At 38.8% G+C, this 18,753-nt stretch overlaps 1 protein-coding gene across 2 annotated transcripts in view; it reads right to left on the reverse strand.

Annotated features, from left to right (window-relative positions):
• Positions 1-18,753, reverse strand: part of ERLIN1 (ER lipid raft associated 1) — a 38,585-nt gene extending 19,832 nt beyond the window's left edge. Inside the window, exons 1-7 of one of the 2 annotated variants that reach the window (XM_055424889.2) lie at positions 18,621-18,753; positions 18,264-18,387; positions 16,211-16,292; positions 10,967-11,013; positions 9,493-9,554; positions 5,833-5,958; positions 2,452-2,525 (exon numbers count right to left, since the gene is read on the reverse strand). In XM_055424889.2, coding sequence (XP_055280864.1) covers positions 2,452-2,525; positions 5,833-5,958; positions 9,493-9,554; positions 10,967-11,013; positions 16,211-16,292; positions 18,264-18,376 — 504 coding nt within the window. In that variant the 5' untranslated portion in view covers positions 18,377-18,387; positions 18,621-18,753. Of the gene's footprint in view, positions 1-2,451; positions 2,526-5,832; positions 5,959-9,492; positions 9,555-10,966; positions 11,014-16,210; positions 16,293-18,263 lie in introns of both variants that reach the window. The other variant, XM_055424891.2, reaches the window with a different exon arrangement.

Consider the following 18,753-nt stretch of genomic DNA (forward strand, 5'->3'; position numbering starts at 1 on the left):
GGCAAAAAGAAAACTAGGATAAAATGTTTCCTATGCATTTAAGAGTTGCTATTTACATATCAAAAATAGTTTAAGTCAATGAGAAAAACAGATAAAAACCAAAAAATGAGCAAACATACATCCGAGGATATTCAATAATTAACACAAAATACCAGACACATTTTCTCCAACAGGATTTAGAGACACGTATCTGTTAATTATTTGGGTACAATCACACAATCAAATGTATAGAAAACAACAGCTCACGAACACTGCTGATGAGGGCGCGCAAGATGCTAAAATTTTTCCGAAATGCAGTTTGGCAATATGTACCAAAAAGTCCCCATACAGGGCCTACACTTTGACTCATCAATTGTACAATTAGGAATTTATCCTGGACTTCCCCAGTGGCACAGTGGGAAAGAATCCGCCTGTCAATGCAGGGAACACTGGCTGGATCCCTGGTCTGGGAAGACTCCCCATCCTGCAGAGCAATTAGGCGTCTGGGCCACAGCTATTGAGCCTGCAAGCCATAGAGCCTGGCTCACCGCAACTTGAGAAAGTCTTTGCAAAGAAATGAAGACCCAGCACGGCTTAGTCATCACAACATGTACATAACAGTAAAAACTGGAAGCCACAGGGATTAAATGAAAACGTTAAAAGAAATGGCAACCCACTCCAGTGTTCTTGCCTGGAGAATCCCAGAGACGGGGGAGCCTGGTGGGCTTCCGTCTATGGGGTCACACAGAGTCGGACATGACTGAAGTGATTAGCAGCAGCAGCAGCAGTGAATCTTACTCCTGACTTGAAAAGACACTTACATATCAGTGAAAAAAATGGTTAGGGTATGATTCCATTTTAGTCCAACATTAGGGTAAAGAATAAGAATAGGCAATTGACAGAAGAGTGCAAATGGACAAAAATTAAATAAAAAGATGTCAACCTCATTAACAACTAATGAAATGCAAATCAAAGAGAGATATTCAATAACTTCTCATGTATCCATGCATCAAAAATCAGCAAGTCTGACTGCTTCACATGTTGAGGTTGTAGAGAAACAAGTATTACCAAATACTGCTGGTAAGAATGTAGATTTATATAGCCACTTTGAAAGATAAATTGTACATACAAGCAGATGTGTCAGGAATATTTACTATACTATTATTTATTAAAGGCAAATTGGAAACAATAGGGCAATAGTCATGTAATTTAAGGCAAGGAACTATAGGGAATTGTAAAGAATGAGCTAGATCTCCAAGTAACAACCTGAGCAGAATATAGGAATCTGTGACATTCGCATTATCTTTAAAATTGAAAAGCTACTCCAGAACAACCAAAAAGGTTTTACAAAGTTAGCTCTGGACATTTCAAGAGACCCTGTAACTTGGGCAGCTTCCCCTCATGCAGCCAGCAGAGACAATGGCACAGCAGGAAGACAGGGAAATACCCTTGGACTTGTTTATGAGATTGTGCCTGATCACTCAGAGTGAATGCACACTTCTCAGAAGCAGTATGATCTAGAAACTGAGGAAGCATATTAGAGAAGTCACATTCACCACTTCTCTGCTAATCCAGATCCAGAGTCACTGCTTTCCAATGTTACTGAGCATGACTACAGTAGAAAAGGCATCTTACAGTGACACCCAACAATAATACCTACCCCACACACTTACATTAAACAAACAAGTTTCACAGAATGATACTTAAAACTTACTACAAACCATGTGCCTGGGTTTCTTTTCCTATTCAATTCCGTTTTATTTAAAGGCTAGTCATAACCCACTAAAACTGATTTTAGAACCTAATAATGGATTTCAACCCACTCTGAAAAAATACTGACCCCCCCAAAAGCAGTTTTTCTCACTGTTCTATCACCCAATACCACTGCCAGCATCACACCACCGATAAATTCATCTGTTACCTTGCTTTTACTCAGGTCATTCCATCCACTTGAAATACCTTCCTTATTCCTTTCCCCTATATAAATCCTATTAATTCTTCTAGACCTATCAAAATTCCAAGCCAGTCATTTCCAGGCAGAACATTTCTTGAAATGTTCTTTTAACTCTTAAGGAGCAACAGTCATCCAGTCAATTCACCTGTCAATGAATACTCTGTGGTATCTACTTTGTCTGGAATTATTGTTTTAATTTTATACTTGAAATTCTTTTTCATAATCTTACGGATGGCAAGGATCAGTGTTACACTGACTTAACACCATTACTGTATCTTAATAATGCCTTACACATAGCAGTATACGGACTTTATTTCCTGCAAGAACCTCAGCTTATCTGTTCCAAGAGTTCAGAAAAAAAATGCTACCCATAACCTAAAGTTAAACTGAGAAAGATAAGACTATAAATTACCAAAGCACTTCAGTTAAATAACTGCTGACTAAACAGTCCTATTAAAGGACAATTAAATACAAAGTTCTCAAAATTCCCAAAGAATTTCCCTAGGAGAAGGGCTTACCTGTATGGTGAGGCCTGGGGCCATGACGTTTAAATCTTTCTGCAGAGCTTGCTTGAGGTTTTCGTCTATTTGATCTGTTTTTGAAGCCAAGAACAAGAGCTCTCATGAAACTCAAAAAAAAAAACCAGTCTTAACACTGTGCTAGCACTAAAACACTTCCCTGGAGAAGGAAATGGCAATCCATTCCAGTACTACTGCCTGGAAAATCCCATGGACAGAGGAGCCTGATAGGCTACAGTCCATGGGGTCGCAAAGAGTTGGACATGACTGAGAGACTTCACTTTCACTAGCACTAAAACAAAACTAATCATTATTAGATCTAAAGTTTTCATAGTATTATTCTTTCATACAGCTTGCGCCATGTCACACACGTATGAAAACAAATAAATATATATACAAATGAGAAAAAGAGTGAGGAGTTATTGGACAAAGAAATTGAGGAAAGACAACAAGCGGCCATTGATGTTTATCCAATAAATGGAGGATCTAGGTTTCTGATGTCTTAATTCAGTATTGTGACTTAATATATGTCTTGATTCTCTAAAAAAACAAATTTCCATCTTTAGTCAATCTTTATCCAAATTCTCAAATAACTAAATTTCATTTCTATGGAACTCAGCTGATTATTTTAGATTTAGAAAGAGAGACTGGGGGGAAAGCCTCACGGGAAAGTTCTTAAAGCATACCAGATTTATGTCAATGTATGGCAAAACCAATACAATATTGTAAAGTAAAATAAAAATAAAAAAATAAAATCAGCTTTTGGGGGAAAAAAAAGCATATAAGAATAAATATGTCACTTCGTTTGACATTATAATTCACAAATTTTTCTATCCACCTCATCAGTACTTTCCCCATTACTAAATAACCAGTAATATGACAAATAAGAAGAGGCAAAATTTTCTCAAACATCATTTCAATAGTTCGTAATCATCAACGAGAAATCAACTGATAGATTTCTACACTGATAAACCATTTCTATATCTGGCTCTAAGAAATTCATTAATAATTCCAGAAGAGAGAAGTAGGCAGCCAATAGCAGCAACCTAACCCCTGGGCAGAACTTTCACTCCCACAAATGAAAAGAAACTTGTACATAAGAAAATTAACATAGCAAGCCTGAAGACTACTATCCTAGAAAGGCCTATTTGCAATTTGGTCTCTGACTGTCACCTGGGGTTGTGGATTTGGAGAGCATTTCATTTCCACAATCCCCAGAACTGGGAAGAATGACTTCACTGTGCCTAAATTGGTTATACAAACAATGTATTTTATACTGAGCGTCTACTTTCCTTCTGGAAATCTGGAATATTGGTATTGATCATAATAAACTGTGGAGAATTCTGAAAGAGATGGGAATACCAGACCTCCTCACCTGCCTCTTGAGAAACCTATATGCAGGTCAGGAAGCAACAGTTAGAACTGGATATGGAACAACAGACTGGTTCCAAATAGGGAAAGGAGTACGTCAAGGCTGTATACTGTCACCCTGCTTATTTAACTTATATGCAGAGTACATCATGAGGAACGCTGGGCTGGAAGAAGCACAAGATGGAATCAAGATTGCTGGGAGAAATATCAATAACCTCAGATATGCAGATGATACCACCCTTATGGCAGAAAGTGAAGAGGAACTAAAAAGCCTCTTGATGAAAGTGAAAGAGAAGAGTGAAAAGGTTGGCTTAAAGCTCAACATTCAGAAAGCAAAGATCATGGCATCTGGTCCCATCACTTCATGGGAAATAGATGGGGTAACAGTGGAAACAGAGTCAGACTTTATTTTTCTGGGCTCCAAAATCACTGCAGATGGTGACTGCAGCCATGAAATTAAAAAACGCTTACTCCTTGGAAGGAAAGATATGACCAACCTAGAGAGCATATTAAAAAGCAGAGACATTATTTTGCCAACCAAGGTCCATCTAGTCAAGGCTATGGTTTTTCCAGTGGTCATGTATGGATGTGAGATTTGGACTGTGAAGAAAATTGAGCGCCGAAGAATTGATGCTTTTGGACTGTGGTGTTGGAGAAGACTCTTGAGAGTCCCTTGGACTGCAAGGAGATCCAACCAGTCCATTCTAGAGGAGATCAATCCTGGGTGTTCATTGGAGGGACTGATGCTAAAGCTCAAACTCCAATACTTTGGCCACCTCATGCGAAGAGCTGATTCACTGGAAAAGACTCTGATGCTGGGAGGGACTGGGGGGAGGAGGAGAAGGGGTCGACAGAGGATGAAATGGCTGGATGGCATCACCAACTCAATGGACATGAGTTTGAGTGAACTCCGGGATTTGGTGATGAACAGGGAGGCCTGGCGTGCTGCGATTCATGGGGTCGCAAAGAGTCGGATACAACTGAGTGACTGAACTGAACTGAGGCAGAGGGTACCTACATGAACAATTTCCAGAAAAAATTCTGGGCAGAAGTCTCTAATGAGCTTCTCCAGCAGACAACATCTCACATGCGTTGTCACATTTCAAGGCTGGAGTAATCAAGTGTATCCTGCAGGACTCCTGCAAGCTTGTGCCTGATTTTCTTCAGACTTCACCATGTGCCTATTCCTTTTGCGATTTTGCTCTGTATCTTTCTGCTGTAGTACATCTCAGCTGTGAGTATAATTATATGGAGTCCTCCCAGTCCTCATCAAACGTGGAGGTGAGCCTTGCAAGACACAGGTTCTAAATTCCTCAAATTATCTATTAAAATAAATAGCAACAAAGCTGGGCTTCCCTGGTAGCTCAGCTGGTAAAGAATCCGCCTGCAACGCAGGAAACCGTGTTTCGATTTCTGGGTCAGGAAGATCCTCTGGAGAAGGGATAGGCTACCCACAGCAGTATTCTTAGGCTTCCCTGGTGGTTCAGACAGTAAAGAATCTGCTTGCACTGCAGGAAACACAAGTTTGATCCCTGGGTTGGGAAGATCCCCTGGAGGAGGGCATGGCAACCCACTCCCATATTCTTGTCTGGAGAATCCCATGGACAGAGATGCCTGGCGGGCTACAGCCCATGGGGTCCCATAGAGTTGGACACAAGTGAAGAGACTGAGAGCGCACAAGCAAAGCTAATTTTTAGTAAATTATCATGGCATAAATAGAATATTGTAAGAAATGAATCTTTTTCCAATCTGTACCAAGTTATACACTATACATTTCAGAAAATGGTTATCATTCTTAAAGTATCTTAAGTAACAATTTGCTTAATTTAAGTAATTTTAAGCAAAGAAATTTTAAACTTGAGATCGAGAATATTTTAAACACAACTGCACTATTATAAATTCAGAAGAAATGCACAAATAACACATTACTAATATTATTATAGCCTTCACAAACAAGTTGAACAAGATTTCTAATTGGTTATTCATATATTTAAAACAAATAAGACTCACCAAACAATTCAATGTAAACTTCTTGAAGTGTATGGGCACTGCAAAACTGGTTCAGTTCATGGTGGATTTTATTGAAGATTAAGGTCTTGTCATAATCTGCAGTGTAGTTCCTCACGATATCAAACACTGGAAGAAAGGTACAATTCATGTTTACCTGTGTATCTTCTAAATCAGCCAAGGTAAAAGTTAGTTATAAAATATACACAAAAAGTGCCAATGAAACAGCGAAAACATGGAACACAACTCCAAGCCTTGATGTGTTCCTTAACGTGCTTAATATTCCACATATTATTGCATTTATAATCTAAAAAGCAAACTTTGAGTTCCATACTAAGGAGAGTACATATTATCTTGAAGGTAATAAGGAACTGTCAAAGTTTTTGAGCAAGGGCATGACACTATCAGACTGTACTTTGGCAGCAGAGTGAAAAATGTACTGTAAGGCACAGAAATCAGAAGCAGGGAAAGTATAAAGAAGCAATGATTGAAAAGCCAAAGTTTAGATAAAGAGAACCTGAACTAATTGAGGAACAGTGGAAATGAAAGATGTAAGTAGCTCCAAAAGGCCATTTTCAGCAAGTTTTCAAAGGTTGGGGGGGAAAAAAAGATGCTAGGCTAGAAGGGAAGGAAGCTAACATTTCTGGGCCAGGCTTTATGTCTGGAAATTTATATACTTCCTTAACACATAATCCTCACAAAAAATCTCCTAATTTTGCATAAAACTGAGAAATAGAATTTCAGAAATGTGCCTAAGAGTATATACTAAACCGTGCCAGAACCTATGCCCTACTTATTAAAACATGCTGCTTTTTCCCTTCAAACCCAAGACGTGCTCTACTGGCCTTCCTATGGAGGAAACTAGAAGTAACGAGACTGCAGATCACAAATAGGTCATCAAAAAACACTCGGTGACTAATTCATTCTTTTGGTCATTTACAAATGAGTCAGTGACGCAATAGTTTCCTCTTTATCTCTCGCCAGAAAACAAGCAATATCTCCCCTTCTTCTGTTCTTTTTCAATCATAATCCATTCCACTGATCTGTGACCAGGGCAAGTGAGAAAGTGAAGTCTAGTGAAAGTGTTAAGTTGCTTAGTCATCTCTGACTCTTTGCAACCCCGTGGACTATAGTCCTCCAGACTCCTCTATTCATGGAATTTTCCAAGGAAGAATACTGGAGTGGGGTGTCATTCCCTTCTATAGGGGATATTCCTGACCCAGGAGTTGAACCCAAGTCTCCTGCATGGCAGGCAGATTCTCTATCATCTGAGCCTCCAGGAACACCCTTGGGACCAGGGAAACTAGATGATAAGAGACAGGAAAATAGTTGCTGAAAAATAAAATCCAAATCCACTTGATAGTAACACAGCTTGCTCTCTGTTCTGAAATTCTTTTGCTATTTGTGCCTGTACCAGTGACATGAAATTCAGCAAGACTTTACCTTCCAATTATATATTCATTTTTAGGTCAGTATCATGCCTTCTCAAGTGAAAAAAACCCCAAACAAACCCTTAAGGCGAAGGTCTAACTTCATGTTTTTTAATTGTTTTTGATGAACACAGTATCCTGACATTGTATGTGTGCAAATTTTAGTAATAAGGATAATTATTAATAAGTAATACTTAATAAGGAAAAGTATTACTACTTAGTAATAAGGATAATAAAATGACAGATCTTTAAAAAATTTTTATTACAGTATAGTTGATTTATAATGTATTAATTTCTACTGTACAGCAAAGTGATTCAGTTATACATATATATTCTTTTTCATGTTCGCTTTCATTATGATTTATCACATGATAGTGAATATAGTTCTCTGTGCTATACAGTGGGGTCATGCTGCTTATTCATCCTTTATATAACAGTTTGCATCTGCTAATTCCAAACTCCCAACCCACCCTCCGCCAAGGCAACCGTAAATCTGCTGTTTCATAATTTGTGTCATATTTTAGATTTCACACGTAATTGGTATCATACCACTGTTTGTCTTTCTGACTTTACGTAGTATGATAATCTCTAATCCATCCATGCTGCTGCAAATTGGCAATATATTCTTTTTTATGCTGCATAGTATTCCATTGTATGTATATACCACATCTTTTTTAATCCATTCATCTGTCGATGGACATTTAGGTTGTTTCTATGTCTTGGCTATTGTAAATAGTGCTACAATAAACACTGGGCATGTATCTTTTCATATTATAATTTGTCTACATACATGCCTAGGAGTAGGATTGCTGGATCATATGACAGCTTTATTTCTGGTCTTATGAGGAATCTCCATATTGTTTTCCATAGTGGCTGTACCAATTTACATTCCTATCAACAGCATAGGAGGGTTTCTTTTTCTCTACATGCTCTTCAGCATTTGTTATTTATAAGACTTTTAAACAATGGCCATTCTAATCAGTGTGAGGTGATACCTCATTATAGTTTTGATTTGAAGTTCTCTAATAATTGGTGATGTTGAGCATCTTTTTCCATGCCTATTGAGCATCTGCATGTCTTTTTTTGGAGAAATACCTATATAGGTTTTCTGAAAACAGCATATCTTTTGATTCAAAGTAGGGTCTCAAAAAGACCCATGTATACCCATGGTCATAGCAGCATTATTCATAATAGCTAAAACACGGAAGTAAGTGTCCATAAATGGATGAATGGATAAACAGGATGTGGTGTATACATACAGTGGAATATTAGTCTTAAAAAGAAAGGAAATTCCGACATGCTGCAACACAGATGAACCCTGAGGACATTATGTTAAGTGTTAAATAAGCCAGTACAAAAAGACAAACACTGTATGATTCCATTTATGAGGTACCTAACAGTAGTCAAACTCAAAGAGACAGAAAGTACACAGAAATGTCAGAAAGACAAAAACCGTGGTTGCCAGGAGCTGGGAGAGGGGGCGGATGGGAAGTTACTGTTTAATGGGTAGAGAGTTTCAGTTTTGTAAGATGAAAATGAGTTATAGAGATGGATGCTGGTGATGACTGCATAATAGTGTGAATGTATTTAATGCCCACTGAGTATTAAAAAGTGGTTAAGACAGCAAATTCTGTTATATGTATTTTATCAAAATTAAGAAAAATTGGGGAAAAAAAAATCAAACATTAAAAAGAAAGCCAATCTAACTTCAGAAATTCTCATTCAGTTTTTTATTTGAACAGTACTCCATCTCTGGGGGTTTTCATCTATTACCAAGAAAATGTTTTCCCCACACTGAGGACTTTCAGATTGCAAGTTATAGCAAATTTCAGCTAAAAAAGATTTTTCGGTGGTCACAAATCAGTGTGGTCAAGGAACTGATCAGTTATAGACTTTTAATGTGTAAGAAAATTATTTTTCATCCTGACTGGATGAAATGACACTTTCTAGGAATTCTAGAAATAATCAATGACTATCTTGCTAAATACACTCAGCTAAGAGAGGAGTTTCCCATACAGTTGCAGAAAGTCAACTCTAGCCAGGATTTGTGACCTTTCACTATCTCCATTCCCTAAGAATGGACAATATTCCAATGATTATTTTATACAGAGAGAGATCAGAAATGAATGAGGTCATAAAACTTTCCTTAGGGAATCTCCTCCTATTCTTCAGGGACTCCTCTCAGTTACAGATACTCTGATTATAACTCTAACAAAATAGATGGGTACCATACCTGCATAAGGGGCCAACATATTAACCACTTCTATTCGGTCAATATAGATCATGACCCCACCACTAAAAACAGAGAAATGGAAAAATGTGAGCCAAATACAAACTATTAGTGTCCCAGATTAATCCCACATCATCCAACAAATCCCACGTGATAGAAATTTAGAAGTAAAATCTAAAGATACACTACTGATTAAAACGACCTCATTAATCACTACTCAAATGACCCCTATACAGACTCACCTGGCTCCTCTCATAACCAAAGGCTCTCCTTTGTAAATGGTGTTATCAGATGAGCTCACAGGAAGACTAGACCTAAAACCTAGAGCTGCTTAGCACTCTGCCCTTATTAACTGAAGCCAACAGCTAAAGCAGTGCATTCCTCAAACTTCTCCAACAAGGAACCAGATAAAATGGTTTCCCAAGAGGTATAGAAGTCAGCCATGAACTGAAATTCTTTTGATTTCCTGCCTTATCTTAATCTACTTTTCATCTGTTTATTCTAATATGAAAAAAAGAATTTCCCCCAAAAACGTGAAGTAAAATTGACACTCCAGAAAGACAGGTCTTTTTAATTATGGTTTCCTACACTTCCTGGCCTACCAGCACACATCCTGAAGGACATGTGAACCTCAGTTTAAGATACATTAAGTTAAGAGATTTTGAAACTATACAATTAAGCCCTTCTATCAACTTATAATAACATTTTTTTCCTGATAAAAAAAGCATAATACCTGCTCACAGGCAAAAAATCTGACAAACATAGGAAAGCATGAAGATAAAAATAAAATTTACCCAACATCTCATCAGCTGCCAATTTTGAGTCATCTCTGAAGGGAATCCATAAAAGAGAGTTACAGATAGACCTAGAGAGAACTTGGTATCAAATACCTTAACTTAAAACAGAGAATCTGCTCCCTTTTTAAGAGCATTCCTGTCCTTCCACAGATGTCAAAGCCTCTTTTATAGGCTTTAAAAGTGATATGTTAGTTAATTAAAATACAGAATTTAAAACATACTTTGAGCTTTATACTCTTCCTTTGATACAATGCAATGTACTGATTATACTCTTTGGGCCTTGCCTGCCTTTCCTGCCCCAAAATTCTTTAGGGCAGTGATTTTCTAAATATGGTCTTTGGACCAGTAGTACTAGCATCACCTGGGAACTTTTGCTAGAAATGCAAATTCTTGGGTCTCGTTCCAGACCTACTGAATCAGAAACTCTAAATTAGATGACATTTAATACTACACTTGATATGGTGAGCTAATTCCATTTTAAACTGTTACTATCAGTTTAAAATGACTCCTAAGATGGAAAGCTCCTATTTGGAGGCAGGGCTTTTCTCAAACAATGCTCAGAAGAGAAATTCCCCTGGGTTACTATCACACCTATCTGAAAGATGTTTAAGTGACTACAGCTTATGAACTGAAACTACATCTGAATCAAAGGGATGCTGGTAAGCAAGGGGAACGCTTACCTTGTTCCACAAGGCACATTTTTAACTTCATCAGTTTGTAGTGTTGTCTGGGGAGGAAAAAAATCTCATCAATACTCAGCACACATATCATCAAAGAACCACTAGTGCTAAAGGAAAATCTCCACAGAACTGCTAAGAGATGAGAACTCCATTACAATTTTAGCCCCCCAAAGATTAGCGATCAGAGTAATTTCTTTTTGTATCCTCGTTGTTCAGTCCCTAAGTTGTGTCTGATTCATTGCAACCCCATGAACCTCAGCATGCAAGACTTTCCTGTTCTACACCATCTCTTGGAGTTTGCTCAAACTCATGTCCATTGAGTTGGTGATGCCATCCAACTGTTTCATCCTGTCGTCCCCTTCTCCATCTGCCCTCAATTGTTCCCACCATCAGGGTCTTTTTCAATGAGTCAGCTCTTCGCATCAGGTAGCCAAGGTATTGGAGCTTCAGCGTCAGTCCTTCCAAGGAATACTCAGGGCTGATTTCCTACAGGATTGGTTTGATCTCCTTGCTGTCGAAGGACTCTCAAGAGTCTTTTCCAGCACCACAGTTCAAAACCATCAATTCTTCAGCACTCAGCCTTCTTTGTGGTCCAACTCTCACATCTGTATGTGACTAGAAAAACCATAACTTTGACTATATGGATCTTTGCTGGCAAAGTGATGTCTTTGCTTTCTAACATGCTGCCTAGGTTTGTCATGGATTTTTTTTATCCCAACAGACATAAAAGACCAGAGACAACATATTTTATAGTTAATGTCTGAGTCAAGATGCACCAAGAAAAGTTTCAATGTTTAATCTCTCAGAGTCCTTTATTTGCCTGGGGTTGGCCTGGGATTGCAAACTACATGGAATACCCACAAGGATACTATTGCCAGGACTTGGGTTTTGAACTGATTCCACTGCTAATATTAATGTTTACAATGAAGGTAAAAGATAATTATTATATGCATACAAGTAGGCCTTTGAACTCAACAGCAACCTCTTCCTCTGAAGCTGTAGGCAATATTTTAGGTCAGGTCCTAGTGATCTCTCAGATGGTCTAGTCAATTTCCTTTTTAATAGAACTGCCACCATCAGCAGTGCTTCCTCCTAGTGAACCAACAATACGGTACTTAAATTACTCTACTCCTGTCATCACTTGATTTGGATCTGGAATGACTCCCTATTGCACTGGAAGGCGTCCAACAGGTGAGCACATAATGAGTGTATCCTGGACACAGTGCACTGTATTAAGCCCACAGCAACAGAGTACTTGACAGAATACAAAGGAGAAAGGAAGCACGGCCCCTGTTTCCAAAGAGCTCACAATCCATAGGAGACAAAATCCTTACGAAGCAATCTATAACAGATACAAATTAGGTATTAACTGGCAGAGTTAAATAACCAGCACACAAACTGTGCGTATAGATGTCAGGAAGCAGTTGGCTTGCCTGGAATAGGAAGGGCAACATAGATGAGGTAAGGCTCTGAGAAGAGAACATGATGATGTTAGGGAGAGGGCCTTGAATACTGGCTGGGGGGGCTTGTGCTCTCCCTAATCCATCCTATGCTGCTAAGTTGCTTCAGTCATGTCCAACTCTGTGCAACCCCATAGATGGCAGCCCACCAGGCTCCCCCTCCCTGGGGTTCTTCAGGCAAGAACACTGGAGTGGGTTGCCATTTCCTTCTCCAATGCATGAAAGTGAAGTCGCTCAGTCACGTCTAACTCTTAGTGACCCCATGGACTGCAGCCTACCAGGCTCCTCCGTCCATTGGATTTTCCAGGCAAGAGTACTGGAGTGGGTTGCCATTGCCTTCTCCGAATCCATCCCATAAACAGCCACAAAAAGAACCTTTCAAAAATATGACTTTTTCTTCATTCTTTTACTTATGTGTGATGTGGTTCTCATTATCTATCACATCCACAGGCAAGACCACCAGCTGGGAAGCTAAAGTAGTGATTTATTTAGATTAACATAGAAAAGGCCATGGAAACTGAAAGTTGTCAACCCAGGAGACGTAACAGAGGAATTTGATAACTAGTTGCATATAAAATTCCAGGAGAGAAAAGAATAGACTATGAATTTTGGGGTTAAAAGGGTGATAATAAACATTAGTGATAGGTTCTGAGTAAAGAGAGGGAAGTTGATAAGAAAGGTGAGCTCAGTTTATTCCCTTCAAAACATTAACCAAATTCAACTTCTATATCAACTTTACATGTACTACTGCTGCTAAGTTACTTCAGACGCATCTGACTCTGTGCAACCCCACAGATGGCAGCTTACCAGGCTCCCCTGTCCCTAGGATACTCCAGGCAAGAATACTAAAGTGGGTTGTCATTTCCTTCTCCAATACATGAAAAGTGAAAAGTGAAAGTGAAGTAGCTTAGTCATGTCTGACTCCTAGCGACCCCATGGGACTGCAGCCTACAAGACTCCTCCGTCCATGGGATTTTCCAGGTGGGTTGCCATTGGCTTCTCCCTTTACATATACATTTCTATCTAAATCTAAAGGACAGTCTTCAATTTCAAACCAAGAACCAGCAAAGAGTTCAATGGTTAAATCTTCAATTTAACATCCTATTTTCATGTACTTTACTTCTTTTATATGATCTCAAAAATCATTTTCCCAGTATAAATATTTTAAAAGTCTTTGGTTTTGTTATATATATTTTAAAGGCCAAAAGTCTTCATATTTTTCTAAACATTTTTTTTCTTACATCATATATGGGGATCTCACATTTCCCCAAGATGCTTCTTAAATATTCCTATCAAATGCCATATCTGTTAAGCCATTTGTTTATCTAAGCTATGTCCTCTAATGTATTCCAAAAATTCCTAAAAATAAGTTTCTGCATCTCATTCCTATGAAAACAACTTAAGAGGGTTTTATTAATTCTTTCCTAGAACACTGCTGTTTCACATATAAAGATCATTTCCATTTAGTCAAACTGACTCCAACATTTAATATTTTGTAGATACAAAGTACATTAGTTTACAAAAATCATTTTACAAATTTCATTTTCATTTCTTATGACAGTTTATCACTCTCTATGTGAATGTGTGTATATATAAAATATTTTTATGTAAATATATACACACATCCTGTATTTATCTCTTATATAAAAGAGTCATCAGTATGACTCAACATACTAATCTCCAAGAAGGCGGAGACAGACATGCCTGGCACTGAACAAGATCTAAAAAAAAGCCCCAGATCTCTAAGCGTCTGATGACACCATTGACAGCATCACTACAGACCATTTAAGCTGTTGGCTGTGGCTGTTGTTGTTCAATCGCTAAGTCATATCTGATTGCCACTCCATGGACTGCAGCATGCCAGGCTTCTCTGTCCTTTACTATCTCCTGGAGTTTGCTCAAGTTGAGTCAGCAATGCTATTTAACCATCTCATCCTGTCGCTCTCTTCTTGTGTGGCCTTCAATCTTTCCCAGCATCAAATGATGTCTTTTCAAATTATCGAAGTTTCAGCATCAGTCCTTTCAATGAATATTCAGGGTTCATTTCTTTTAGGATTGACTGGTTTGATCTCCGTGCAGTACAAGGGACTCTAAAGAGTCTTCCCCAGCACCACAATTCAAAAGCATCAATTCTTCAGCACTCAGCCTTCCATATGGTCCAATTTTCACATCCATACATGACTAATGGAAAAACCACAGCTTTGACTATATGAACCTTTGTTGGCCAAATGAAGTCTTTGCTTTTTAGCATACTGTCTAGGTTTGTCAGCCTTCCGTTCAAACAGCAAGTGTCTTTTAACTTCAAGGCTGCAGTCACTATCCACAGTGATTTTGGAGCCCAAGAAAATAAAATGTCACGCTTCCACTTTTTCCCCTTCTATTTACCATGAAGTGATGGGACCAGATGCCATGATCTTAGTTTTTCGAATGTTGAGCTTTAAGCTGTTGGTAGGTTCATGCAGTTAAAACCTCTTGATTCAGAGAACTAACTGGAGTCTAGAATGGTTAGGTAATTTCTGCAAAGTCATGCAACCAACTGGTGGAGAAGCCAGGGTCAGAACCTCTTCTCCAGGTTTCTGGCCCCATGTTCACTACACCAGACCACTTTCTGAGAAATCACTTCAATTTAACAACTTCCACCAAAAGTAGAAAGGCCAAAAATATGAATTGTGTTACAACCCCTGCCTTCAAGAAATTTGGAGACTTTCTAGAAAAAAAATTCACACAAAAACTTAAGATACTAATAACAAGACAACATTACTAAAGGAAATAAGACCAAGGGCCAAAATTTACAATAGAGCCATGGAACAAGAGAATTTGTGATGAGCTCTAAAAAGGCTGGCAAGATGTTGACAGGAAATAAGGAATAAACAGAGAGATGGTGATATAGCATCAGCCAAGGCAAGAGTGAATAAAATATGGGAAAACAGTATGGAAATCAGTCTGACTAGGAGAACACTATATTTCATTTCAATAGACATGATTCTTATCCCAAGCCATCTAAAAGGAAACTGGAAGGAAATCTGGAGGATTTAAGTATTCATAATGAAAATATCATTTAGCAGAAACCCTCGACTTTAAATTACAAGACTAGACACATTAAATTTCCCTGAGTCCTGAAAAATTAGCAGCAGGTAGTAGACAAATTTCTGAATCCAAAGATTTATAATCACACGGTGTTTGCAATAGTAGTAACAATCTAATCCTGCTTTGTCATCTTGTCGTGTCAAAAGATATTTACTAAGTGTCTCCTACAGCCAAGACAGTATTCTCAAGAACCAGATGCTTATTTCAGATATTCTGGGATGTTGTCAAACTACAGCATTCAGTAAGGTTCCACATAAAATTGTGCTTAATGTTCCAGGCAAAAATATGAGGCAGAGAAACTGTGTATAAAAATTGAGATCCTCCATGTGTGCCCAGGAGACGCCTCTATGGAAACCAAACACCCTTCTAAACCAAGCAATCACTGGTTTATGTCTCTAGTTGTGTTTCAAAATCTTGCTTTTACTCTGATAGCAGCAATAGAAAACCTGCTGAATTCCACTATATAGATGGGAGAAGTCAGTACCTAAAAGCTGCCTAGCTCCTACTTCAAGAGAGTGATGTCATTTAAAGTCATAACTCACGCTGTGACAACTGTACTCTGAACTTTAGCTCCTACATTGGTAGCATACTACCATTTGCTTAAGCAATAAGGAAATCTATCTCCACCCATGAATGTGGTAACTGTTCCTGTCACACTTGTCTTTCCAGTGTTGGGGCTTTCCTAGGAATCACTCACCTGCACAGATCTGAAGGTAGTAATGAAAGGCAACATGATATGATAGCCTGGTCCACTGGGGCTAGTTAGTAAAGCTCCTCCCCTGCAAAAAGATGTTTCAATTTGACAAGATTATAAAAAGAGAAATTCTCTTTCCAAATCTAAAATGCTGTAATAAACATTCACTCTTACTCAGGCTATTGATTTACTAAAGCCTCAATAGTATGAGTTACTCGTGATGAACTGCTGGTCCCTACAGTATCTGTCATACCTACAAAAGTGAAAAGATAAAATTAAACTGTTAACATTACACCTTGTTTCATAAGCTCTACCAACCACACCTCCAGGTCTCCAGCATACTCTCAGGTATAAAGATTGTCTTTGGTCTTTAACCTTTTGAGAAATACTTGTGGAAAAAAATTCAGCTGGCTCTCAGTTGATGTACTTTAACTGTACATAACACAAGCCAAATCAAAACAATACATTTAATCATCGGGCTGGAAAAAAAAGATAACACAAACTTCCAAGTAAGAAGAAAATTTCTGATGGTCACGATTCTTTTAATCTACCTAGAAAGCAATTAAAATATTGGGGGAAATTAACATATACACAACTGCTGCTGCTGCTGCTGCTGCTAAGTCACTTCAGTCGTGTCCGAACACTACATATAAAACAGGTAAACAACAAGAACCTACTGTATAGTACAAGGAACTATACTCAGTATCTTGTAACAATCTATAACATAAAAGAATCTGAAAAATATATAAACATATATATGTATAACAATCACTTTGCTGAACACTTAAAACACAACATTGCAAATTAACTATACTTCAAAATTTTTTTTAAAAAATAAAAAATACTGCGGCCATAAAGTCTCTATAAAATCAACAACAAAAAATTAGCATAGAAAGATGAAGAATAAAGAGATAAAACTATAAATCAATGTTATAAGCATAGACGTGATCACCAAATTCTGAAATGTAAGAAACATGACACCACACCCTGGAAGTTATAAAAAGGAGGCAATTTGGAGGCAACTATAAATAAGAAATCCTGTTTTGTATAGAGAATAGTAAATTCATAGAACTTAGCTTTCTATCTTGAAAATATAAACAAATTTGCAAAGAATTCATAACAAATAACTAAGAAAAGATTGTTTGAGGTCCATCCCTAACTCTTTGAAACCCACACCTTGAAATGTTCTTTCTTTGCCTTTACTATCACTTTTTTCCATTATTCCAAAATTTTTTCAAATTCATTGAAAGAAATAAAGTTATATGCTGAACTAGATGGAAATACAGGCTAATCTGTCATTTTAAGACTCAAGGTGGATCTACAAGTGGAAATATCAGTTTTAAGGGAGGATGGGTGGAAGCCAGCAAAAAGCTGAAGCTCTTTCAAACACTCCATTTCAAATTTCTCCAAACTATCTTTCTATATAAAAAAAAAAACCGGTGGTAACTACGTTGAAGGCACAGCTATTCATCTCGGTTAGAGAGCAACTAACACACTTCACACGATTTCTTTCCACGTGAAAAGAAAGGGAAAGGTTGGGAGGATGTGTCTGTCACAATCCTGTGCTTGTCTCCCAAGGTCCAGGAATTTAACAACTGTCATGGTCTTCATGGCCTTACAAGCCCAAGCCAGATGCCAGAACCTTTTAAAGAAAACAACAAAAAGCTAAGAAACAACTACAAACAGGACTCAAGTTTCTAAATAGCACCTACAGCTGCAAACAAAAAGTCAGTAAAGCTATATGCAATTTAACAATGATTTATCCACCTCCTCAGCTACAGGTGGAGTGACCACTGCCTTCCACCCTTCATTTTTTTACTACAAATAAGTGGGTTTACTGACTATTAAGAACAACTGTAGGGAGTCTTAATCTCTGCATAGCACTGAAACTGTCCAACTGTCTACAAAAGACTGCCACAACCCCCAAACCCCCTAGGGATGCGACGAAAATCACTTTCTAGAACTAGAAAAAGTTCCCTGAGAATAATTTCCTAGACTCGAAAAAGTCTCCCTTCTACCTGCTCTAGAACCTGAGCTGACTGCACGTGCCGCTCACCTGTAGTACACGGCCAGGTGTCCTTCCTCGATCTTGTGGATGGAGGCGTAGAGAAGGACCACCACCAGACCCACCACTCCAGCCACCAGAACTCGGGCTTGAGTCATATTCATCCTAATTCCTCCTGCATGCGTATGGAACGCAGCCCCAGCCCCTTGAGTGACAGGCCCACCACCTCTGGTTTCCACCTTCCCCCTCGCGACCTGGCGCCGTCCCGCAGGCCGAGGTGAGGAGTCCTAGGCCCCTTCTTCCTCCTCGCCAACCCCCTCCGCCCGAGCTGGCCCGTGAATCGACAGGGCTCGGCCTGACAACCCCCTCCCGACGACCGCTCCTCCCCGCCCAGCGAAAAGCACTAACTGAGAAGGGAGCCAGCCGCAGACTCCGGACGGAGGCCGACCCCTCGGCCCGGCCTCACTAATCAGTGACGCATCGTCCCCGCCCGCACGTGGAGCCGCCACTAAGGCCGGGCCAACCGCCGCCAACAGCCGGC

This window comes from Moschus berezovskii, chromosome 12 (genome assembly GCF_049115385.1).
Source record: "Moschus berezovskii isolate FMDL1 chromosome 12, NW_MosBer_1.0, whole genome shotgun sequence".
NCBI classification, from domain to species: domain Eukaryota; kingdom Metazoa; phylum Chordata; class Mammalia; order Artiodactyla; family Moschidae; genus Moschus; species Moschus berezovskii.